General features: G+C 36.3%; 2 protein-coding genes across 6 annotated transcripts in view; one reads left to right on the top strand and one right to left on the bottom strand.

Annotated features, from left to right (window-relative positions):
• Positions 1-22,289, bottom strand: part of CENPP (centromere protein P) — a 272,813-nt gene that overhangs the window by 193,317 nt on the left and 57,207 nt on the right. The gene's annotated exons all lie outside the window — the stretch shown is intronic.
• Positions 1,296-22,049, top strand: OGN (osteoglycin). 3 transcript variants are annotated; one of them, XM_025359992.1, is made up of 7 exons: positions 1,296-1,499; positions 2,511-2,760; positions 4,804-4,897; positions 12,762-12,920; positions 15,583-15,785; positions 19,350-19,445; positions 20,185-22,049. In XM_025359992.1, exons 2-7 carry the CDS (start codon positions 2,587-2,589, stop codon positions 20,353-20,355), a joined length of 897 nt encoding a protein of 298 aa, XP_025215777.1. In that variant the 5' UTR covers positions 1,296-1,499; positions 2,511-2,586; the 3' UTR covers positions 20,356-22,049. The 3 variants fall into 3 exon arrangements, with proteins under 3 accessions (XP_025215777.1, XP_025215776.1, XP_025215774.1); XM_025359991.1 differs by having other exon boundaries at positions 2,229-2,760; XM_025359989.1 differs by having other exon boundaries at positions 1,302-1,499; positions 2,593-2,760.

Genomic DNA, 22,289 nt, shown 5'->3' with positions numbered 1-22,289 from the left:
TAGCAAGCCCTACCATGTACTCTAGTTGCTTGTTTGCTGCTTTTCCTGCTGACTTAGAGGCTATAAATGTTCCTTGAGGGAAGAAACTGAAGTTTGCTTATCTGAGTTCACGTGTCTGAAGTCCTGGCACAGAACTGGCGTTCAATAAACTTTTATTAAATGAGTGAATGCTAATAACATTGTATTCACTGGTCATAACTTTTCAAGGAAAGTTGTTCCTCACAAAATAATTTTCTGTAGTACAAGGTATCAAAGTGTACCATTAATGAAACTATGAATCTCTAAGATTCTCTAAATTTGGACACATGGTATCTATCCAGCTTATTTGTCAATATCTTGTTAACCTGCCACACAATACAAAACAAATCAATGTCTGTTGTTTCATTATTATATATTTCAGTCTTTAAAAAGTTTTATTGTATCCTTGAAGTCATAAAACCAACAATTTATATCAACTCAAGCCAGACAATATCACAACTAAATTTAAGATAATTCACATTCAAATAAAAACGTCAGTATTCAAGTCTTAGTTTATTTAAGCTTTGATTTGAAAGGTTCTAAAACAATTCTGACTAGAAAAGAAAACAAATTGGTATTCTTTCATTTTCTATTTTAATAAAATATATATCCATATTTGTTAAATTTTTAGATTAAAGAAGAAAATGTTAATTTGATTGTTAAAAGCACCAAGGAGGAACTTTTAAAAAGTGACTCTTTAAAAACATCTTCAGAGTTGCTTGTATGGTATCTACAATGCCACTTTAACTTTTAAAACCCAATTTCAATATTAAAGTAATTTTATAAAGTTTCTTTCATTCAGCAAACAAAAGTATCTTTTACTATCAACCTCAAAAACTATAAATTGAATTTACTTTTAAAAAGCTAATTTTTATGGGTCAGTTTTTCTTATATGTAACTAAAATAAAGGGGAGAAAAACCCCAAATGAAAAAACTATAAAATAATTTGTCTTAAAACTAATTTTTACACTGGAAATTTCTTGGCTATACATTAATTACGGTATTAGGGCAGTATTTTTAATTCTCATAAGATTAACAACATGGACTATGTTTTCATTTGGTGTTCTATTTCATTCAAAAAGCAGATGTTAAATCTCCTGGGAAATCACCAAAATGAAAAGGAAGACTTTATATCATTTTCATAAACTAATATTCACCAAAACACGAATGTTTATTACACAATAATAAAATGACACAAGTTTAGAGTCAATTAGTTGAAGCGGACTGAGTGTAGCAGTTACAACAAATATCTTAAGCACAGTTCTCTAGTACAACACACTGCATTTCACCCTAGAGAAAGAATGCTGGCAAAGATCTCTACCACATGGAAACTGTTCTTAAAGCTGCTGGGCCCTGAAATTTTACTCAGCAGTTTGAAATCAAGCCATAGCTTTTCTCATTCACCCTCCCACTTGGGGCTAATGCACAGACATGAACATCTATTGAGGAAAACCACAAAAAACTTCAAAACAGCTACAACGGTAGGCTTACTTTTCATATATTATTTTAAATATTGTTTGTTAAAGTGTGACTCAACTAACAGGCTTAAAAATGTAAAGGCCATCTCTGGTTTAAGTTTCAGTTACCTCAAACAATTAATTTTTAACAAGTACTTATGTATATCATCGCATAACTTTAACATCCACGCAGGCAAGAATAGGGTGCTGCAAAAGTCACAAATCCATTTTATTCTTCATTTTCAACCTCTGGATTTTTGACAAACTGGCATCTATAATGCAGCATCAGCAACTCTGAGTGATTCTGTTTGAAGTTACTTAAGAAAAAGTCTGAAATGTGCACCCACCAGAGAAAATCCATTGATGAGCCTAAAGGAATCTTTTCTATTACATTCCTCAAAGTTCTTTGATTAAAGTTCGGTATTTCCTCCAGCCTGCAATACTATTCTTTCAGTTTTCATAGTTTAAATTAAAAATACAATACTATTAACTAAAAATTGTGATCACCTATTAAAATTACAAAACCAAGAAAATTAAAAATGTATGGCTTTTCCCATATTCTGTACCACCTAAAGGTGTTAATGACTACTTTTCATAATGTTAAATTTAAGTTTTAAAACTTTTCTTGGAACTTGTTTCTGTTCATACCAATACAAATCAAGGGTTCTTATAAAGTAGCTAAGTTGAAATATGATATTTTTAACTCACATGAGACAGGATCTTGGGACTTCATTTTAACTATTTATACTACAGGTATCCTAAGAATATTTCGATTAAATATTAGTATGTCTGTTGAAGGCACTTAATTAAGAAACTTAAAATTATCAATCTTTCTTGAATTTCTGATAGAGAAGAAATAAAACTATTTTCCGAAACTATTTTTCAGAATGCTCACTGATATGTAAAAACTGCTGGCATCTAATTAAAGATCACTAAGGGTTAAATACTGTTCTCTGGCCCTTACTGCGCACACCCTGCCAAAACATCCTCTAAGCTTTTAAATATTGCTTCGATGGTCTGAATTTTTATTTCCAGGGAAAAAGAGAGTTTTGTCCCACAGTCAGCAGGCCACTAGTTTATTAACTTCCAGTCACCTTGATTTTTGCTAAAAATGAAGACTCTGCAGTCTACACTTCTCCTGTTACTGTTTGTGCCTCTGATAAAGCCAGCACCACCAACTCAGCAGGACTCACGCATTATCTATGATTATGGAACAGACAATTTTGAAGAATCCATATTTAGCCAAGATTATGAGGATAAATACCTGGATGGAAAAAATATTAAGGTACTTTATTTCTACTCTAAATTTAGCTTCTAAAATACTGCCCATTTAAATGCATGTTTCTGTTTTTCCTGAATGTGTCTGATAAGGTAAGGGGAAGGGAAAATCACTTTAAATGATTCAAATGAATTAATAATAATTGTCCCTAAGATTATATTTTTAGAGTACGTATGCTTTTCAAATTAATAAATGGTACCTATGGTAACCAAACATTATCTATAGTAACCAAAAAATAAAACTTAAAGAAAACTAGACTTTAAGATGGTCTCTGACCAGTTGTAATTTATATATTAAGTAATATTACACAATGCCCTATATTTGCAACGTTGTGTTGCCTTCAAAAATAAATTAGCAGAAATGTGTATATGGAGAAATAAAGATAAATTATCAGCTTAAGGTTATTATTATAGAAAACAATTTTAAGAAAATAAATAAAAGAGTACTGGTTATTTTGATATCAATAGCATTCCACAATAATTTATATATGCCATGTACATACAGTACCAAAAACTGAAAACCTACTCGATATAGGACTTTCTTTTTAAATCAGTTTTAACAGTTTAGACCCTCTATCAATTTGTACCAAGTAACTGTAACTGTCATTGAGTTAACACTGCAGGGGTGACGTTATACCACATCATTCATTCCCCACCTTTATGGGCAAAGTAATTACTTGTGGTTTTCTTGACACACAGAAATGAATGCTGGATAAGGAAAAAGTTAATACAGCACATTAGTACCTGTTGCCCACTATGTATGACACATACACACATACACTGGAAAATGAGAAATTCAGCCAAATATATAACAATACTGATTGTTTCAGAAGTTCTTCTCCACTATAAGACTGTAACATTGACCAGTTACAACTGCTACTTTCTCTTTTCTTTTTTTGCAGGGGTACACGATGAGCAAATGTTAACACCACAGTTTCTTTCTTTCAGTTAATGCTTTTAATATGATAGCATTATTTTTGCCCATCACTAAGACACAAAGGATAGGTATTACTAATTATAGCTTCAAGTTACAGAAAAAAAAAAAAGCCCATCATAACATAGGCTATTGGCTCACTTGGATGATTTGAATCTATTAAAAACACTTTGAAGATTCCCTGATCCCTAAAGAGTTTAGAGATGATTTTTCTCTCTGCTTCTTCTCTTTACAGGGCTTTAGAAGTTTCTTTATCTTACTATAAATGCAGGATTTAAGATATTTGTGGAGTGGAGTAGAATCCAACAGGACTTGATGTGCAAACACAGAGTAGAAGGAAGAAGTTCAACCACCTCACAAATGGGAGAATGAAGGTGAAGGGCAGAGTCAGGAGTCAAGACGGAGACTAAAATGGAACATGCTTACAAAGGACAGAAAGAATAGGACACCACATAATACACTGTAATCCAATGGCAGAAAACGTACTCTCCAACAATAGGAAAGAGAGGATTTAAATTATATCTACTCCAATTTCCCCAGAATTAAAGGCCTACACCATTAGGTGTTAAGGGTAGGTAAGGTAAGCTGGAATAAAAGGGCTCCAGGAGCCAGGGCTTAATAGAGGGATATAGGTAATTAAAGGGTCACCCCAAGAAGAGACCTAAAGACCTTAATCAGTAGTTTATCCTTGTGACATGGCTAGAGCTCTAGTCTTGCTCAAAATGGTAGAATCTGAATGAGAAACTCAGTTCAGACAAGACCCTTGAGGAATAGTTTCACTTCAGAAAAACTTTCATTCCAATTCAGGGAATTCTCACCCAGCTTTCATTTGGAATTTCAATAAGTTCAATATTTATTAAGCACTGAGTATAGCTACTGGAGATATAAAAACACCCAGTTCTTTTACTCAAGGAGCTCACAGTCTAGAATAAAAACAAGCTAAAAAATACTTACACTGTAATTTAATAAATGATAAAATGGAAATACGTATGAAAGCCTAATGGAGCACAAAAGAAATGCCACTAATTGTAACTACCAGAAGGTGCCTGTGATCCCTCGGTTTACAGTAACACAGACTTAATCAAGCTAGGTAACAAACTTTTATTTTTCCAATAGGAAAAAGAAACTGTGATAATACCCAATGAGAAAAGTCTTCAATTACAAAAAGATGAGGCAATAACACCATTACCTCCCAGGAAAGAAAATGATGGTAAGTATCATCTAAATATTTTTCAAATGGATCCTTTATAAATAGCTATAATGGACTTTATTCCTTGTGGTAATCAGAAACTGACTCAAGATACAGTAAATACAAACAGTGGAATTTTGTTTCCAATGATAAAGTCAAACAAGTATACTGGGAGTGCACACCATTTGCCATCCCACATTATAAGTGACAAATGTGGAATGAGAACTTTTGAGAACAACCAAAGCTTAGCCTCCACAAAGTGTGGTTTCTGTCCATATAAAATCTGTTCAAGAAATACTTAAACATGCATTATTTGCCAAATACAATGTACAGCCTCAGTATACAGTAAATATAATTACTGCCTTTAAGAAACTCACAGAACAGGGGGACATACATATACATCAATAATTATCACATACATTTCAATTACAACAACAGAAAACTTGTCATGAAATAACAAATTACAAGTCCTACTTAATAATTTCTGTGTATTGGTTTATTCTTACTCTATCACGGAACGTTATTTCACATGAAAACATGACAAAAACCACATATTAATTTCTATATTGCTACAATAAAATGAAAATGAACCATAACAGAAAATAAAGCTTAAAAAACGAGAAGTATGATAGTAAAAATAGATTTGAATAAATTTAAAGACATCCCAGGCTGGGCGTGGTGGCTCTCGCCTGTAATCCCAGTACTTTGGGAGGCTGAGGTGGGTGGATCACGAGGTCAGGAGTTCAAGACCAGTCTGGTCAAGATGGTGAGAACGCTGTCTCTACTAAAAATACAAAAAATTAGCCAGGCGTGGTGGCGGGTGCCTGTAATCCCAGCTACTCGGGAAGTTGAGGCAGAGAATTGCTTGAACCCAGGAGGCGGAGGTTGCGGTGAGCTAAGGTCGCGCCACTGTACTCCAGCCTGGGCGACAGAGCGAGACTCCGTCTCAAAAAAACAAAAACACAAAACAAACAAAAAACAAAAGACAGCCCTTCTTCTTGGATAGAATGACTCAAAATCAAAAAGATGTCAGTTCTTTCTAAATTTATAAATGTTAAACAATTCAACTAAAATTACCAATATTTTTTTATAAAGCTGGAAAAACGGATTCTAGAATTCATATGGAACAACATATAACAAATAGCAAGGGAAACAGTGAACAATGACAAGTATATGTAGGAATCAGATGTATTACACATTAAAATATATTATAAAACTCTATACTTTAAAAAGTGTGATACTGGTATATGAATAGACAAAAAGATCAATGAAATAGAATAGAAAGTCCAGAAACAGACAAAAATACACATGAAAATTGAGTACATACTAAAAGTACTAACCCAAATCACTGAAGCAAAAATGGTCTTTTAAAAAAATGGTGCTGGGAGAAAAAGCCATTTGAAGAGGGGTACATTTAGATCCATACCTTACCCAAAAATAAACTCCAAATAGATTAGCAATCTGAATGTATAAAATGAAACCATACAAGTACTAGAAAATAATCTGGGTGCAGGGCACCTCAAAATCCAGAGACAACAATAGAAAAGAACAATAAATTTGACCCTACAAATACCTCTGACAGAGTCAAAGGCAACTAAAAACTGTGAAAGATATTTGCAACATATACTACAGATAAATAATATAACTAAAGAGCTAACAGATAATATAACTAAAAATAAAGAGCTAGTATCTCTAATTTATAAAGTACTCTTAAAAATCAAGGAAAAGAGATTAACCAAAAATCCACTGGAAAAATGACAATTCACGAGATAATTCGAATGATTTGACCCAAATAAATGTTCAATCTCACACAGAGACATACAAATTAAAATTACATTGAGATACCATTTTTAACCTACCTGACTGAAAAAACTGAAGTATGATAACACATTAATATATTCCATGAGCAAGGCTCTGGGGTAAGACACTCATACACGACAGCAGGAAGGCAAATCAGCACAATGCTTTTGGACAGGAACTTGGCAATATGCAACAAAATAAAAAATGCATTTACTTTTTGACATAAGAACCAACTTTGAGTGTTTGTTTTTGAGACACAGTCTCACTCTCAGGCTAGTGTACAGCATCATGATCTTGGCTCACTGCAACCTCTGCCATTTGGGCTCAAGCAATTCTCCTGCCTCAGCCTCCCAAGTAGCTGAGATTACAGGTATGTGCATGCCAGGTTAATTTTTATATTTTTAGTAGAGACAGGTTTCACCATGTTGGTCAGGCTGATCTTGAACTCCTGACCTCAAGTGATCCTCCTGCCTCGGCCTCCCAAAGTGCTGGTATTATAGGCGTGAGCCACTGCGCCTGGCCAACTTTGAGAAATTTATCTTGATGATATACTCCAAAATAAAATACAAATGCAAAATCACTAAAGCATTGCATGCAACTGCAAAATATCAGAAATAATTTAACTGCCCAAACACTGAAGAGTAGTTGAATAAACAAGGGTAAATCCAACAGAAGAGAATACTATGCAGTTGTAAAAATGAATGAGGAAGATCTCTAAGAATTAACATGGAGTGATTTCCAGGATACACTATGTGAAAAAAAAAGAAAGTGCAAAAGAATATCTATAATATGCCGTCTTTCACGTAAGAAAGAAAAGGATATAAGAAAATATATATGTATCTGCTTATTTCTGTGAAAATAAATACAGGCTAAAAAGAAATTGGGGGAGAGGGGATGGCAGTTCTCTGCATATACACTTTTTAATGTAGATTTAATTTTTAGAACAATGCTGTTTCGTACAGTCAAAAAACCAAATACATATATAAATGAAATCAACAAGAATAAGGTAAAAAGAACCCAAATTGGAATACAAACATAAAAACATAAACTTAATTATATTTCAAATTAATAACACACCAAAGGAGGAAAAAACTCTAAGTAACTGTTAAACACAGCATTTTGCCTATATACCTTCAGGCTAAGGACAAAAAAGAACTACAAACAAATACGAAGCTCCAGTGAGTAGGTTTGCTATGCACAGTGTTACGACTTAGCAATATTGGAACTACTTAATGAGTGTGCCAGAACTAAGTAAATATATTGTAAATAATGAGAGCCAGGTTCCTCACTGTCAGGGAAACTTTACAAATATGGAAAGGCAGAAGGCTAGAAAGAACGCTGTGGAGTTGGTTTGGAATAGAAGACACTAGTATTAACTCAGGGTTTGTATATATAAAGAGATACAGAAATATAGAAATGTATATCTGTTTATCTCTATGTGTGTATATGTATACACATTAGTATATGTTATATATATATGCATGTATATTGTATATGTTTATATCCATATATGTTGCATGTATGTGTATTATCTATGGAGAAAGAGACAAATAAACACACACATTTATTTCCTAGCTGTCTCTGCTGAAAGAGCCTAGAAGCAACATTGATCTCAATGGCAATGAGCACACTCAGCACCTACATCTTGGTTTCTAATACCATTCTCCACTAAAAGACACCAATGGTGGCCGGGTGTGATAGCTCATGCCTGTAATATCAGCACTTTGGGAGGCTGAGGCAGGTGGATCACCTGAAGTCAGGAGTTTGAGACAAGCCTGGCCAACATGGTGAAACCCTGTCTCTACTAAAAATACAAAAAAAAAAAAAAATTAGCTGGGCATGGTGGCACATGTCTGTAATCTCAGCTACTTGGGAGGCTGAGGTAGGAGCAACACTTGAACTCAAGACGCAGAGTTGCAGTGAGACGAGATTGCGCCATTGCACTCTAGCCTGGGTGACAGAGCAAAACTCTGTCTCAAAAACAAATGAACGAACCAAAAAAACCCCCAATGCTTTCTGAAGAGATAGCTAATTTCAGGGTTGGGCAGGAAAAATGCAAGGTTAGTTTGGGACATCTTGCTATGTTAGAAAATAAGGAAGTTCTCAAAGAATAATGGGGGAATTTTTTTTTTTTTTTTTTTTGAGACAGGGTCTTGCTCTGTTACCCAGGCTGAAGTACAGTGGCATGATTATGGCTCACTGCAGTCTTGACCTCCCGGGCTCCAGCAATCCTCCTGCCTCAGCCTCCCAAGTAGCTGGGACTACAGGCACGTGCCACCACACCTGGCTCATTTTTCTATGTTTTGTAGAGATGAGGTTTCACCATGTTGCCCAGGTTGGTCTCAAACTCCTCGACTCAAATGATCCGCCCGCCTTGGCCTCCAAAAGTGCCGAGATTACACACGTGAGACACTGCACCCAGCCCCCCGACAAAATGTTTTTAAATCCATCAAAACATATGAAAGAAATAGATATAAAAGATGTTTATGGGAAGGCCAAGGCGAGAGGACTACTTGACCTCAGGAGTTTGAGACCAGCTTGGGCAACATAGTGACACCATGTCTCTTCAAAAATTTTAACCAAGAAAAAGCCAGGTGTGGTGGTACAAACCTGTAGTCCCAGTTACTTGAGAGGCTGAGGCAGGAGGATCACTTGAGCCCAGGAGGTCAAGGTTTGCAGTGCACCATGATCATGCACCTGTATTCCACCCTGGGTGACTGCGTGAGATCTTGTCTCAAAAAAAAAAAAAAGTATGTAAGATCTGTACACTGAAATCTAGACAATGCTAAGAGAAATTAAGGAAGACCTACATATGAGGAGAAATGTATTATGTTCGAGGTCTGGAAGACTCAATATCATTAAGATGTCAGTTTTCCCCAGATTTAGAAATTCAACACAATCCCAATCAAAATCCTAATAGGTTTTTTTGTTTGTTTAATTAACAAACTGATTCTAAAATATATATAAAAATATAAAGGACCTAGAATAGTCTAAACTACATTGAAGAAGAAGAAAGCTGCAGGATTTATACTAACAAGACTATTATAAAGGTACAGGAATCAAGACAGTGCAGTATTGGCATAAAAATGTTAAAGTGGATCAATAGAACAAAATAGAATCCAGAAACAGGCTAGCATGAAGTAACTAACTAGTTCTTGACAATGTGACAACACAATTCAATGGGGAAAGAATAATCTTTTTCAAAAATGGTGCTGAAAGAACCAGACAACTGTAGGAAAATGTTTCAAAAAAGAATCTTAACCCTTCCTGGCACCATATACAAAAATTAGCCCAAAGTATACCCCATACCTAAAGCTAAAGATCTTAAGCTATACAACTTCTAGAATAAAATAAAGTGTCAAATCTTGGTGGTCGGCAAACATTTCCTAAATACAACACAGAAACCATGAATTATAAAGGAACCAATTGTTCTTCATTGAAATTTAAAATGTTTCATTTCCAAAAGGAAAACCAGTAAGAGGAAAAAAAAAAGACAAGTCATCAAAGAAAATATAGGGATGCCAAATAAGGACATGAAAAGATGTTAACACCATTAGTTATCAGAGAATGCAAATTAAAACACAATGAGATATTATAACATGCCCTACATTTCAATTGCTAAAATTAAAAAGACTGACCATACCAAATTTTGGCAAGGATGTGGAGCAGCTGGAACTCTCATATGCTGCTGGTAGGAATGTAAAATGGCACAGTCCTTTGGAAAATAATTTGACACTTTCTTCAAAAGATAAAACATACATTTATAATAAGACCCAGTCATTCCACTCCTTAGGTACTTACCCAAGAGAAATGAAAGCATTAAGTCCACACAAACTTACACATAAATTTCTTTGAAATAGTGAAAACCTGGAAACAACCCAATGTCCATAGGAAATGACCATGTAAATTGTATATACTGAGACAATTGAATACTACTGAGTAATAAAGAAGAATGAACTACTGATACAGATTGAAACTCAAAATAATAATGCAGAGTGAAAGAAGCCAGAAAAGCGAGTAGATACTACATGATTCTTTTACTATAAAATTCTCTTAAATGCAAATTAATGTATACTGACCAAAAGCAGGTCAGTCATTGTTCGAGGATAAGAGTGGGAGGGAGAGATTACCAAAGGGCAGGAGAAAACTTTTTGGAGTGACAGTTGTGTTAATTAACTCACTTGCAGTGAAGGTTTCATGGGGGTATACATATGTAAAAATTGTATATTTTGTACAATTTAAATACATGCAATCAATTGTAAGTCAACTAACCACAAAAAGCTGTAGCAGGAAAAAAAAGCTTGAAAGGGCACTCACTGCCTAATCTGTGACGATTTGATTATTAAAATAAACATGGATTATGACTCATGGGACACAATTCATGTTGATATGAAAATATCAATTAAAATTTCAAAAAATAGGCTGGGCGTGGTGGCTCACACCTGTAATCCTAGCACTTTGGGAGGCTGAGGCGGGTAGATTACCTGAGGTCAGGAGTTCGAAACCAGCCTGGCCAACATGGTGAAACCCAGTCTCTACTAAAAATACAAAAAAATTAGCTGGGCGTGGTGGCACATGCCTGTAATCCCAGATACTTGGAAGGCTAAGGCAGAACTGCTTGAACCCAGGAGGCGGAGACTGCAGTGAGCCAAGATCACGCCACTGCACTCCAGCCTGGGTGATGGAGCAAGACTTCGTCTCAGAAAAAAATAAAAAAATTCAAAAAATAAAATTTGGCATGTTTATTTAATATATTTAAGATATATCAAAATAGGTCAGGTGTGGTGGCTCACGTCTGTAATCCTAGCACTTCGGGAGACAGAGGCAGGCAGATCACTTGAGGTAATGTTTGAGACCAGCCTGGCCAACATGGTGAAAACTTGTCTATATTAAAAATTCAAAAAACTAAAAAAAATAGCCATGTGTGGTGGCATACGCCAGTAATCCCAGCTACTCAGGAGCTGAGGCAGAAGAATCGCTTGAACTGGGGAGGTGGAGGTTGCAGTGAGCCAAGATCACACCACTACACTCCAGCCTGAGCAACAGGGCAAGACTCTGTCTCAAAAATATGTAAGTAAATAAATAATAAAATATATCAAAATATATAAAACAAGTTCATATTGATATAAAAAAATAAGAAGAGAGTGCCAACTAACAAATATAGAAGGAATGATGGAATTAGACAATCACTATTTGGTTACTCACAAATGATTCAGGTAAGAATCATCAATGGATGCTAAAACTAGCATATGAAAGTACAATGTCACACTAGACATTTAGATTCTCAAAGTACTTCTCCAGAATTACTTATTAGTTATGAAGTGAAAAAATATTAACTTTACTCAGTGAGCAACATGGCACACACTACTTGAAACAAGTGACCAAAGATATTATCAGGAATGGGATAAACAGATATCATGTGCTTTTGGACACACAGCACTGAGGATCCATGGTACTCCTGCCAAAAATGAGAAACCTCTGTCAACTGAAAGGCATTCTGCAGAATAAATGCCCTGAAAAATAAAACTAAAGAAAAAAAAAAAGCTCTACACTTTTCAAAAACAGAAAAAGGTATAAAAAACAAAGATTAAGAAATGTTCCAAGAGGCATGACAAGTAAATGTAATAAATGACTTGGGGTGCTAAGGGATCCAAACAGTGCCTACGATTACTCTAATTTTCAAGTTAATGGTTTCCTTATTTAACTAGTGGTTACTAAAATCTAGCTACTGTCACCAGTCTGAAATATGTTTCTCACACATCAAACTTAATAAATCAAGCTTATGTTTACCTCAACTCCCGCTTTGTAAATTTTTTTGGTTTTCAAATAAGGAAATGTAACTGTCAATCAATTCAACAATTAAGCAATTACCAGTAAAACAAAATAAAAAGAGATTCTCAAACAATATTCTGGTGAATTATCAAGACAACATAAGTAACGAGTTACCATGACTATCTTTCTTATGATTCTGTAAAACATCTCTTCCAATTAGTAATAGCATTCATAATAGCAATAATTTTACTACTAGAGGCGAAATACTTTCAAACTGTTGTTCATATTTTTATGATTTTATTTCCCAATTTAGAAATGCCTACATGTCTGCTGTGTGTTTGTTTAAGTGGCTCTGTATACTGTGAAGAAGTTGACATTGATACTGTACCACCCTTGCCAAAGGAATCAGCCTATCTTTACGCACGATTCAACAAAATTAAAAAGCTGACTGCCAAAGATTTTGCAGACATACGTAAGTTAAACTGAAATATGATTATTAGTATTTAACTCATATAAATACAAGTTTCTATATAGTTGCTGCCTATCACACATAGGTTTGTCACTTGGAGCATGTAAATATCAAACATGTTTCACAAAAGTCCATTCATTTGTTGGTGAATCATCTTTCCACTTAGACCCTGTGATCTTTGTTTACTGGTGACCTCACTGTCTATGATGACAGCCCATCTAACACATGGGCAACTATATCTTCTCAACTCCAATACTTCAAGATCCCTTGCTTCTGACACTGAGCAACACCAATATAACTGGGATGCTTTTCCAACCACAATGTTTTATTTTCTACCTGCACTAAAAAAACACAGAAACCGCTTTTTCTTACTTTAATGGTTCTTAAACCTGGCTGCATATTAAAAATATCTTGGGAAGTGTTTGTTTTTTTTTTTTTTTCTTGCCCCACCCCGAGATGGAGTCTTGCTCTGTCACCCAGGCTGGAGTGCAGTGGCGTGATCTTGGCTCACTGCAACCTCTGTCTCCCAGGTTTAAGTGGTTCTCCTGTCTCAGTCTCTCAAGTAGCTGAGGTGCGTGCCACCACACCTGGCTAATATTTGTATTTTTAGTAGACATGGGGTTTCACCATGTTGGCCAGGCTGGTCTCGAACTCCTGATTTTGTGATCCACCCGCCTAGGCCTCCCAAAGTGCTGGGATTACAGGCATGAGCCACTGCGCCCGGCAGGGAAGTATTTTTTAAATACTGATACTAAGTCCTACTTCCCAGGGGTTGTAATTCAGATCTGGGGTAGGGCCCAGGCAACATCATTAAAAACAAACTCCTTGGATGATTCTAATATGGAAATAGTGTTGAGAACAGTGGAATTTAATTCCTTACCAGGTCATTATCAATCTTGAACTTCTAGCAAACCTTAACTCAATTAGAGTGTTGCCATAAGCACACCAGGATGCTCCATTTCTGCAGCACCAAATCCCAGTCCTAGATCACTAATTTCTTGTCAGTTTTCTAGACTCCTAATATCGTCGTCAAGAGTTCTGAAAAAAATCACACCAAGAAATGCATACTGGCCCCACTACACATTTATGAGATTAACCATAACCAGAGTCATGCTGCCGCTGATAGCTCCCGAATGTGGACTGAAGTATAGTTGATCCTCGTTATTTGTGGATTCTGTATTTGTGAATACCCACTTGCTAAAATTTATTTATAATCCCAAAATTAATACACATGGTGCTTTCATGGTCATTCTCAGACACGCTCAGAGTGGCAAAAAATTTGAATTACTTGACATGCACATTCCCATCTGAGGCTGAACAAGGTAACACTGTCTTCTGTTCTGGTTTTCATACTGTAAATAAATGTTCCGGTTTTCATACTGAAAATAAATAGACTGTTCACAGTCTATTTAATGACATGTTTTTCACATTTTTGTGCTTTGTGTTTATGATTTTGCTGTTTATTGAGTTTTGTTTTTTTGGGAGGTGTTTTTGTTTGAGACAGGGTCTCGCTCTGTCGCCCAGGCTGGAGTGCAGGGGTGTGATCTCGACTCACTGCAGCCTCTGCCTCCTGGGTTCAAGGGATTCTTGTCCCTCAGCCTCCCGAGTAGCTGAGACTACAGGCATATGCCACCACACCTGGCTAATTTTTTTTATTGTACTTTTAATAGAGATGAGGTTGTGCTATGTTTGCCAGGCTGGCCTCGAACTCCTGACCTCAAGTGATCTGCCCACCTTGACCTCCCAAAGTGCTGGGATTACAGGCATAAGCCACCACACCTGGCCTGATTTTGCTGTTTAACATGACCCAACACATGGTGCTGAAGTGACGTCTAACATCCCCAAGCACAAAAAGGCTGTAACATGCCTACAGGGAAAACATGTTAGATAAGGTTTATTCAGGCATATTGAGTTACACTGCAATATTAATGATTCAACAATATATATTAAGCCAAGGGTCCTTAAGCAAAAACACAAAAAGTTATGTACTAATTAGTTGATGGAAATGTGTGACCAGAGGCTCACAGGAACATAACCCTGTATTTCTCCTAGGAATAATGGTTCAGTATTTACACATTCAGCACTGGTGGTAATTGTATAGAACACGATTCCTGTGAATAAGAAACAATTGTATTTCCTAATTATCCCAGATATAAGTGATGCACACGCAAGTACGTACACACACACACACACACACTGAATTTCTCTCTCAATCTGTGTCACTTTAACAAATCAGGGAACATCTTTGTCTTTGTTGTTGTTAAGCGATAAGGCATAGAGAGATTAAGATTAAGATAACATACTCAGAATCACAATGCAACATGCCAGCAAAAAAATCAAAAAATATTACATGATTCCAATCAAATGTAATGCTTACTTTCCATGATTTGAAATAAGAATTTCTTTCAAACTGCCTGACCATCCCGAGGAATTTGAACAGAGAAAGATGAAAAGACTCGATTAACTTTAAGATCACTTTCAAACCTGAGATTCTAGGACTCCAGTCAGAAAGGGCATCAATTTCAGGCACAAAGAGGTGTTCAGTGATCTACCAGGCACTAAAAATGAAAGATGCTTGAGTGATCTGTTAAACAAATGCTTTTCTTCAGTCCATACAATAAGAATTTTAGTTATTTAGTTGTTTTTTGTATATTTTTCCCTCTAGCTAACTTAAGACGACTCGATTTTACGGGAAATTTGATAGAAGATATAGAAGACGGTACTTTTTCAAAACTTTCTCTGTTAGAAGAACTTTCACTTGCTGAAAATCAACTACTAAAACTTCCAGTTCTTCCTCCCAAACTCACTTTATTTAATGCAAAATACAACAAAATCAAGAGTAGGGGAATCAAAGCAAATGCATTCAAAGTAAGTATCTTATAGTAAAACTAAGCATAGTATGAGTGACAATATGATAGATAAAAGAGAAACTTTGGTCTAGAATTGTATTTTGATTACACTTAAAAACTATTTTGATTTAATAAATGAAGACATTATTTACATAATAAATAACCATCCTATTAGGCTCATTCAGCCTAGTTTATACCCATAGCTCAGCTAAAATATATAACCTTTATTTTATTTCATGGGACTATTTTGTTTCTTATTTTTTCACTTGTTCACACAGCAAATATTTATTTAGACAGACATGGTTGGCCCCCTCATGGCAATTACAGTCTACAAAAGCTCACAATGGGACATTCCTGTGTTTCCTTTTCCTCACAATGTCAGCAAATTATAAATACCAGAAAAAAATAAAGATCCAAAAGTAAATACTGAATTTAACTTTTAATATTTAAAAATATTAGACTATGAAATTTCATAGGGAGATTTTCCTTTGAATTTCATGATACCATGTAATACAAAATTTTTGATGTAGTAAGAATTAAATAGATTTCTTAATTTAACAATTCAAGGAAATATTATGTAGGAAAAAGGTAAGGTAATCTATTTTGGTTTAGGTAGACAATTTGTCTCAAAATGCATGGTCTACAGAAGTAATCACTTTAGCCCAGGATTTCCACAGCTCTGATGTAATCATTCCCCAGATAAAATGATGATCATGCCACTCCTGGTAACAGACATAACCTCATTCAAAAGGCAAGGTTTCTTGTTTCTAAAGGTAACCTCGGAAAGGACCTAAAACTATCAAATATTCATTATCATAAAGTATATGATAATCACACACAAGTAAATTCTGTCAAAAATGTACAATCTGTTAGAAAGTGTAGAAATAGTCCATTTTTTCATTTTTCATTACAATTAAGGTATCTTTTATCAACTTTAAGGGACACTTTAAAGTTACATCAGAGTTCATCTGATGTTTCTTATAAGGAACTCAGAAGTTAAGGGACTCTTAGGGTACTTTTTAAAAGCAGAAACACCTTTTTTTTTTTTTTTTTGAGATGGAGTCTTGCTCTGTCACCCAGGCTGGAGTGCAGTGGCGTGATCTTGGCTTACTGCAACCTCCGCCTCCCAGGTTTGAGCAATTCTCCTGCTTCAGTCTCCCAAGTAGCTGGGACTACAGGCAGGCACCACCACGCCCGGCTAATTTTTGTACTTTTAGTAGAGATGGGAGTTGGGCCAGGCTGGTCTCAAACTCCTGACCTCAGGTGATCCGCCCACCTCGGCCTCCCAAAGTGCTAGGATTACAGGCATGAGCCACCGTGCCTGGTCTTTTTTTGTTTTAAAGTTGTAATTTGAAAATATTAATTTGAGTTGGTCACTCTTTGAATAACAGACATGTTAAAAACCTATAAAAGCTGATCAGGCAAGGTTCAATGACTCACGCCTGTAATCCCAGCACTTTAGGAGGCTGAGGCAGGCGGATCACTTGAGGTCAGGAGTTCAGGACCAGCCTGGCCAACATGGTGAAACTCTGTCTCTACTAAAAATACAAAAATTACCTAGGCATGGTGGTGGGCACCTGTAATCCCAGCTACTTGGGAGGCTGAGCCACGAGAATCGCTTGAACCTGGGAGGCAGAGGTTGCAGTGAGCTGCTGAGATTGCACCACTGCACTCTAGCCTGGGCCACAAAGACTCAGTCTCAAAAAAAAAAAAAAAAAGAAAAGGAGTTGATCAACATTTCACAAAAAGAACGTTTGAATATTCTGGGCTTTACACAGGAATTACAGAAGGGATTTATGACAAGTTGGTATGAAAATAATATATTTGGCCAGGCACAGTGGCTCATGCCTGTAATCCTAGCACTTTGGGTGGCTGAGGCGGGCAGACTGCCTGAGCTCAGGAGTTCGAGACCAGCCTGAGCAACATGGTGAAACTCTGTCTCTACTAAAATACAAAAAATTAGCCGGCTGTGGTGGTGGGCACCTGTAGTCCCAGCTTCTTGGGAGGCTAAGGCAGGAGAATTGCTTGAACCTGGGAGGCGGAGGTTGCAGTGAGCCGAGATCATGCCACTGCACTACAGCCTTGGCAATACAGCGAGACTCCATCTCTAAAAAAAAAAAGAAAAGAAAATAATAAACTCAGCTGCCCTGTAGTTTTGTTTAATGTCCTAGGCTGCTACAGTCACTAGTAGAATTAGGTTATTCTAACTCACGTAAATGAGACTCACTGGGAAGACCAGAGCTTGATGCCCATATGGTGGAAGGGTAGGATGCTTAAGAAAGTATTAAAATAGCAACACAGAAAAGAATTAGCAAAATCTAGCACAGGATGCATATTGAAGATAAGGTAAAAGAGTAATGTCAGGGGAAATTACAATTATACACAATAATAGGTTACTGATCATGAAGAATAATCCAATATTAAGCCCTTAGGGAAAAAAACCTGCATCAAGCTGTTTACTAAACTGCTTTGGGAAACATCTTGCTAAGCACACACTCTTTTTTTTTCCTTTCTTGAGATGGAGTCTCGTTCTGTGGCCCAGGCTGGAGTGCAGGGGCACAATCTCGGCTCACTGCAACCTCCACCCCCTGGGTTCAAGCAATTCTCCTGCCTCGCTTAGGCTCTCTAGTAGCTGGGATTACAGGCATGCACTACCACACCTGCTTAATTTTTGTATTTTTAGTAGAAATGGGGTTTCACCATGTTGGCCAGGTTGGTCTCGAACTCCTGACTTCAAGTGATCCGCCCGCATTGGCCTCCCAAAAATTGGGATTACGGGCATGGACCACCACACCTGGCTAAGCACACACATTTCTTTTTTTTTTTTTTTTTTGAGACAGGGTCTCACTCTGTCGCCCAGCCTGGAGTGCAGTGGTGCGATCTGGGCTCACTGCAAGCTCCACCTCCCGGGTTCACACCATTCTCCTGCCTCAGCCTCCCTAGGAGCTGGGACTACAGGCGCCTGCCACCACGTCTGGCTAATTTAAAAAATTTTTTTAGGCTGGGCTCAGTGGCTTATGCCTGTAACCCCAGCACTTTGGGAGGCTGAGGCAGGCAGATCACGAGGTCAGGAGATCGAGACCATCCTGGCTAACAAGGTGAAACCCCGTCTCTACTAAAAAAATACAAGCACACACATTTCTAAGGAGTAACCTCTTAGCTAGAAATTGGTGGAACTGAGATGGGAAACTCCAGAGGTACAGGAGAGGGTACGGCAGCACCAGGGTCAAAATTCAATCCCACGTAGGGACTCACCTCATTAGCTCCTATCAAGACAAACCCAAAGAGTACCAGAAGTTGGCATTAGAGCTGGATATTCAGAGATCAGATGAATGGACAGAAAGGTGGGGTATGTGGCAGAGCTCCACTGGCCATCATAAAGGATCAAAATACACTACACGTGAAGCCAGAAAAAAACCCAAACAAGAAACTACCATATGAACAATTGATACAACTGATGTATTTATATCAATATGCAAGTCTGTATATATAATCACATACTCATATGCACATACATATTGCTTGAATCCTGTGAAAGAATGTACAAAACCTCAATAACACTCACATGAAATTTTCCTTATAGAAACTGAATAACCTCACTTTCCTCTACTTGGACCATAATGCCCTGGAATCCGTGCCTCTTAATTTACCAGAAAGTCTACGTGTAATTCACCTTCAGGTATGATGGTTCCTTTCACAATATCTGACTCTAATTACCTATGAGTCAAAATCCTGTGACTCATTGGGAACCTCACTTATTCACATACAAAGTTTGGTTAGATCACTGTAGTAGTGTGATAGCTGAATGCCTGCCTATCAAAAAGACTAGGCTCACGAAATTTCTTCCCAGAAGTCCAGATTCCATCCAGAGCATAACAAGTAGACCCGCACAGTAAGTGTGAAGTCTGCTCTTGATTGTATTTGTCTCCAGGTGTACATTTGAGTATTTCCTAATTAATCTGACACAAGGATTTGAAGTGAGGGGGCACTCACACCTCTGACTTAGGTTTCCTTTACCCATTATATAGCATATGAAAGGTTGATTTCAGATTTCTTTTTTTTTTTTTTTTTTTTTTTTTTTTTTTTTTTTTTTTGAGACGGAGTCTCGCTCTGTAGCCCAGGCTGGAGTGCAGTGGCCGGATCTCAGCTCACTGCAAGCTCCGCCTCCCGGGTTCACGCCATTCTCCGGCCTCAGCCCCCCGAGTAGCTGGGACTACAGGCGCCCGCCACCTCGCCCGGCTATTTTTTGTATTTCTTAGTAGAGATGGGGTTTCACCGTGTTAGCCAGGATGGTCTCGATCTCATGACCTCGTGATCCGCCCATCTCGGCCTCCCAAAGTGCTAGGATTACAGGTTTGAGCCACCGCGCCCGGCCGATTTCAGATTTCTGAATAATTTTTTCCTCTTTTTTTTTTCAGTTTAACAACATAGCTTCAATTACAGATGACACATTCTGCAAGGCTAATGACACCAGTTACATCCGGGACCGCATTGAAGAGATACGCCTGGAGGGCAATCCAGTTGTCCTGGGAAAGCATCCAAACAGTTTCATTTGCTTAAAAAGATTACCAATAGGGTCATACTTTTAACCTCTATCAGTACAACATATAAACTAAAGTACACATACATTTATAGTCTGTCTCAACAATGTGTAAAGGAACTTAAGTATTGGTTTAATATTAACTTTGTATCCCATTTAGAAGGAATTTGATATTTTAAGCAAGGATGTTAAAACTCTTACATATAAGTAAAAAGTAAGACTGAATGTCTATGTTCAAAACAAAGTAATATGAAAATATTTAAACAGCATTACAAAATCCTAGTTTATACTAGACTACCATTTAAAAATCATGTTTTTATACAAATGCCCAAATTTGAGATGCATTATTCCTATTACTAATGATGTAAGTAAGAGGATAAATCCAAGAAACTTTCAACTCTTTGCCTTTCCTGGCCTTTACTGGATCCCAAAAGCATTTAAGGTACGTGTTCCAGAAACTTTGAAAAGCTAAGTGTTTCCCATGATCACTCATTCCTCTTTTATGATTCATACATTATTCCTTATAAAGTAAGAATTCTATTTTCCTCCTATCAAGGCAGCTGTTTTATTAAATTTTCACTTAGTCTGAGAAATAGGGGATAGTCTCATATTTAGGAAAACTTTCCAAATAAAATAAACGTTATTCTCTGACAAAAAGCTAATACAGAAATGTTCAAGTTATTTTACTTTCTGGTCACACAGTTAATGTCTTCAGTAAAATATTTTCTCTATCTAAATATTAACATTCTAAGTCTACCAAAAAAAAGTTTTAAAGTCAAGCAGGCCAAAACCAATATGCTTATAAGAAATAACGAAAAGTTCATCCATTTCCGAGAGGGTAACCATAAAGTTCTCTATGGCAAAGTCTTTCAAATATGAGATAACTGCAAAATATTTTCCTTTCATACTATAGAAATGAGAATCTCATCAATAAATTAGTTCAAACATAAGATGAAAACAGAACATTCTGTGGTGCTAGTGCACACGACCTTCCCACCCATACACATCCACGCTCACTGTAACAAAGTGAATATTCACAATAAAGCTTCTGAGTAACTTTCTGATGACTCATGATAAACCTAAGTCAGATAAACTGATATGACTAACTGCAAGAGTCAAATATTCTATCTGAGAGTAATAGTTTATAATGACTCAGTGCTGCCAGAGTAAAGTTTCTAAAATAACATTCCTCTCGCTTGTTCCCCACTAAAAGTATCAGTCTACACATTGCACTGAAGTTAAACACAAAATTATCAGTGTTTTAGAAATATGAGTCTGGATTGTGTAAATAAAAGTACAAACATTATTTCCATCATAAAGTAAGTATTGAAATCAAGTTGTCTCTGTGTGCTATTCCCAGAATACATACTTATTCCTATTTTTAAGCATTTGCTTCTGTTTTTTTCCCCTACCTAGAATGTCAGATGTTTTTCTATTATCTCCCCATTTGTCAGTTCACCTGAAGATAACATTTTTCATTAAAGCATCTGAGATCTAAGACTACAATTATTATTCTAACAATGATTATTAGCTTGTTCACTTATTTTGATAACTAATGATCATAACTATTATACTACTTTCTCATTATTTTGTGTGCATGCCTCATTTCCCTGTGACTTAAACCTCACTGAGAGCGCAAAATGCAGCTTCATACTTTATACTTTCAATTGCCTAGCCCGATAGTGAGCACATTTGAATTGAATACACAATAAATATTGCAAAATAAAATCCATCTAAATAGAAGGGTTCTGTTTTATTTGGAAAAATTGAATCTTTAAACTGTCATAATATTGAATGTCATCTTTCTAGTTTTCAGAAAAATAATGTATTCTTATATTATTTTTATGATAAAACTTATGGAACAAAACACCATAAAATAACTCTCAGATTAAGAAAAATTTCAAACGTCAGTAGTTTTAGATAAGATGATGATAAGTGAGAAAGAGCATTGGTAAAAGGTATGAATTCTAGAATTAAAGAAAT

The sequence above is a fragment of the Theropithecus gelada genome, chromosome 15 (genome assembly GCF_003255815.1).
Source record: "Theropithecus gelada isolate Dixy chromosome 15, Tgel_1.0, whole genome shotgun sequence".
Classification (NCBI taxonomy): domain Eukaryota; kingdom Metazoa; phylum Chordata; class Mammalia; order Primates; family Cercopithecidae; genus Theropithecus; species Theropithecus gelada.
Note: the sequence above shows the minus strand (reverse complement) of the source record. Positions and strands in the feature narration are given on the sequence as shown.

Bases quoted from the DNA above. Each gene is read 5' to 3' on its own strand.
- OGN (XM_025359989.1), top strand. From the start codon at position 1,320: ATGCTGGCAAAGATCTCTACCACATGGAAACTGTTCTTAAAGCTGCTG. The intron at 1,500-2,592 runs GTAGGCTTACTT...CTAAAAATGAAG, and splicing joins ACTTCAAAACAGCTACAACG to ACTCTGCAGTCTACACTTCT. The intron at 19,446-20,184 runs GTATGATGGTTC...TTTTTTTTTCAG, and splicing joins TACGTGTAATTCACCTTCAG to TTTAACAACATAGCTTCAAT.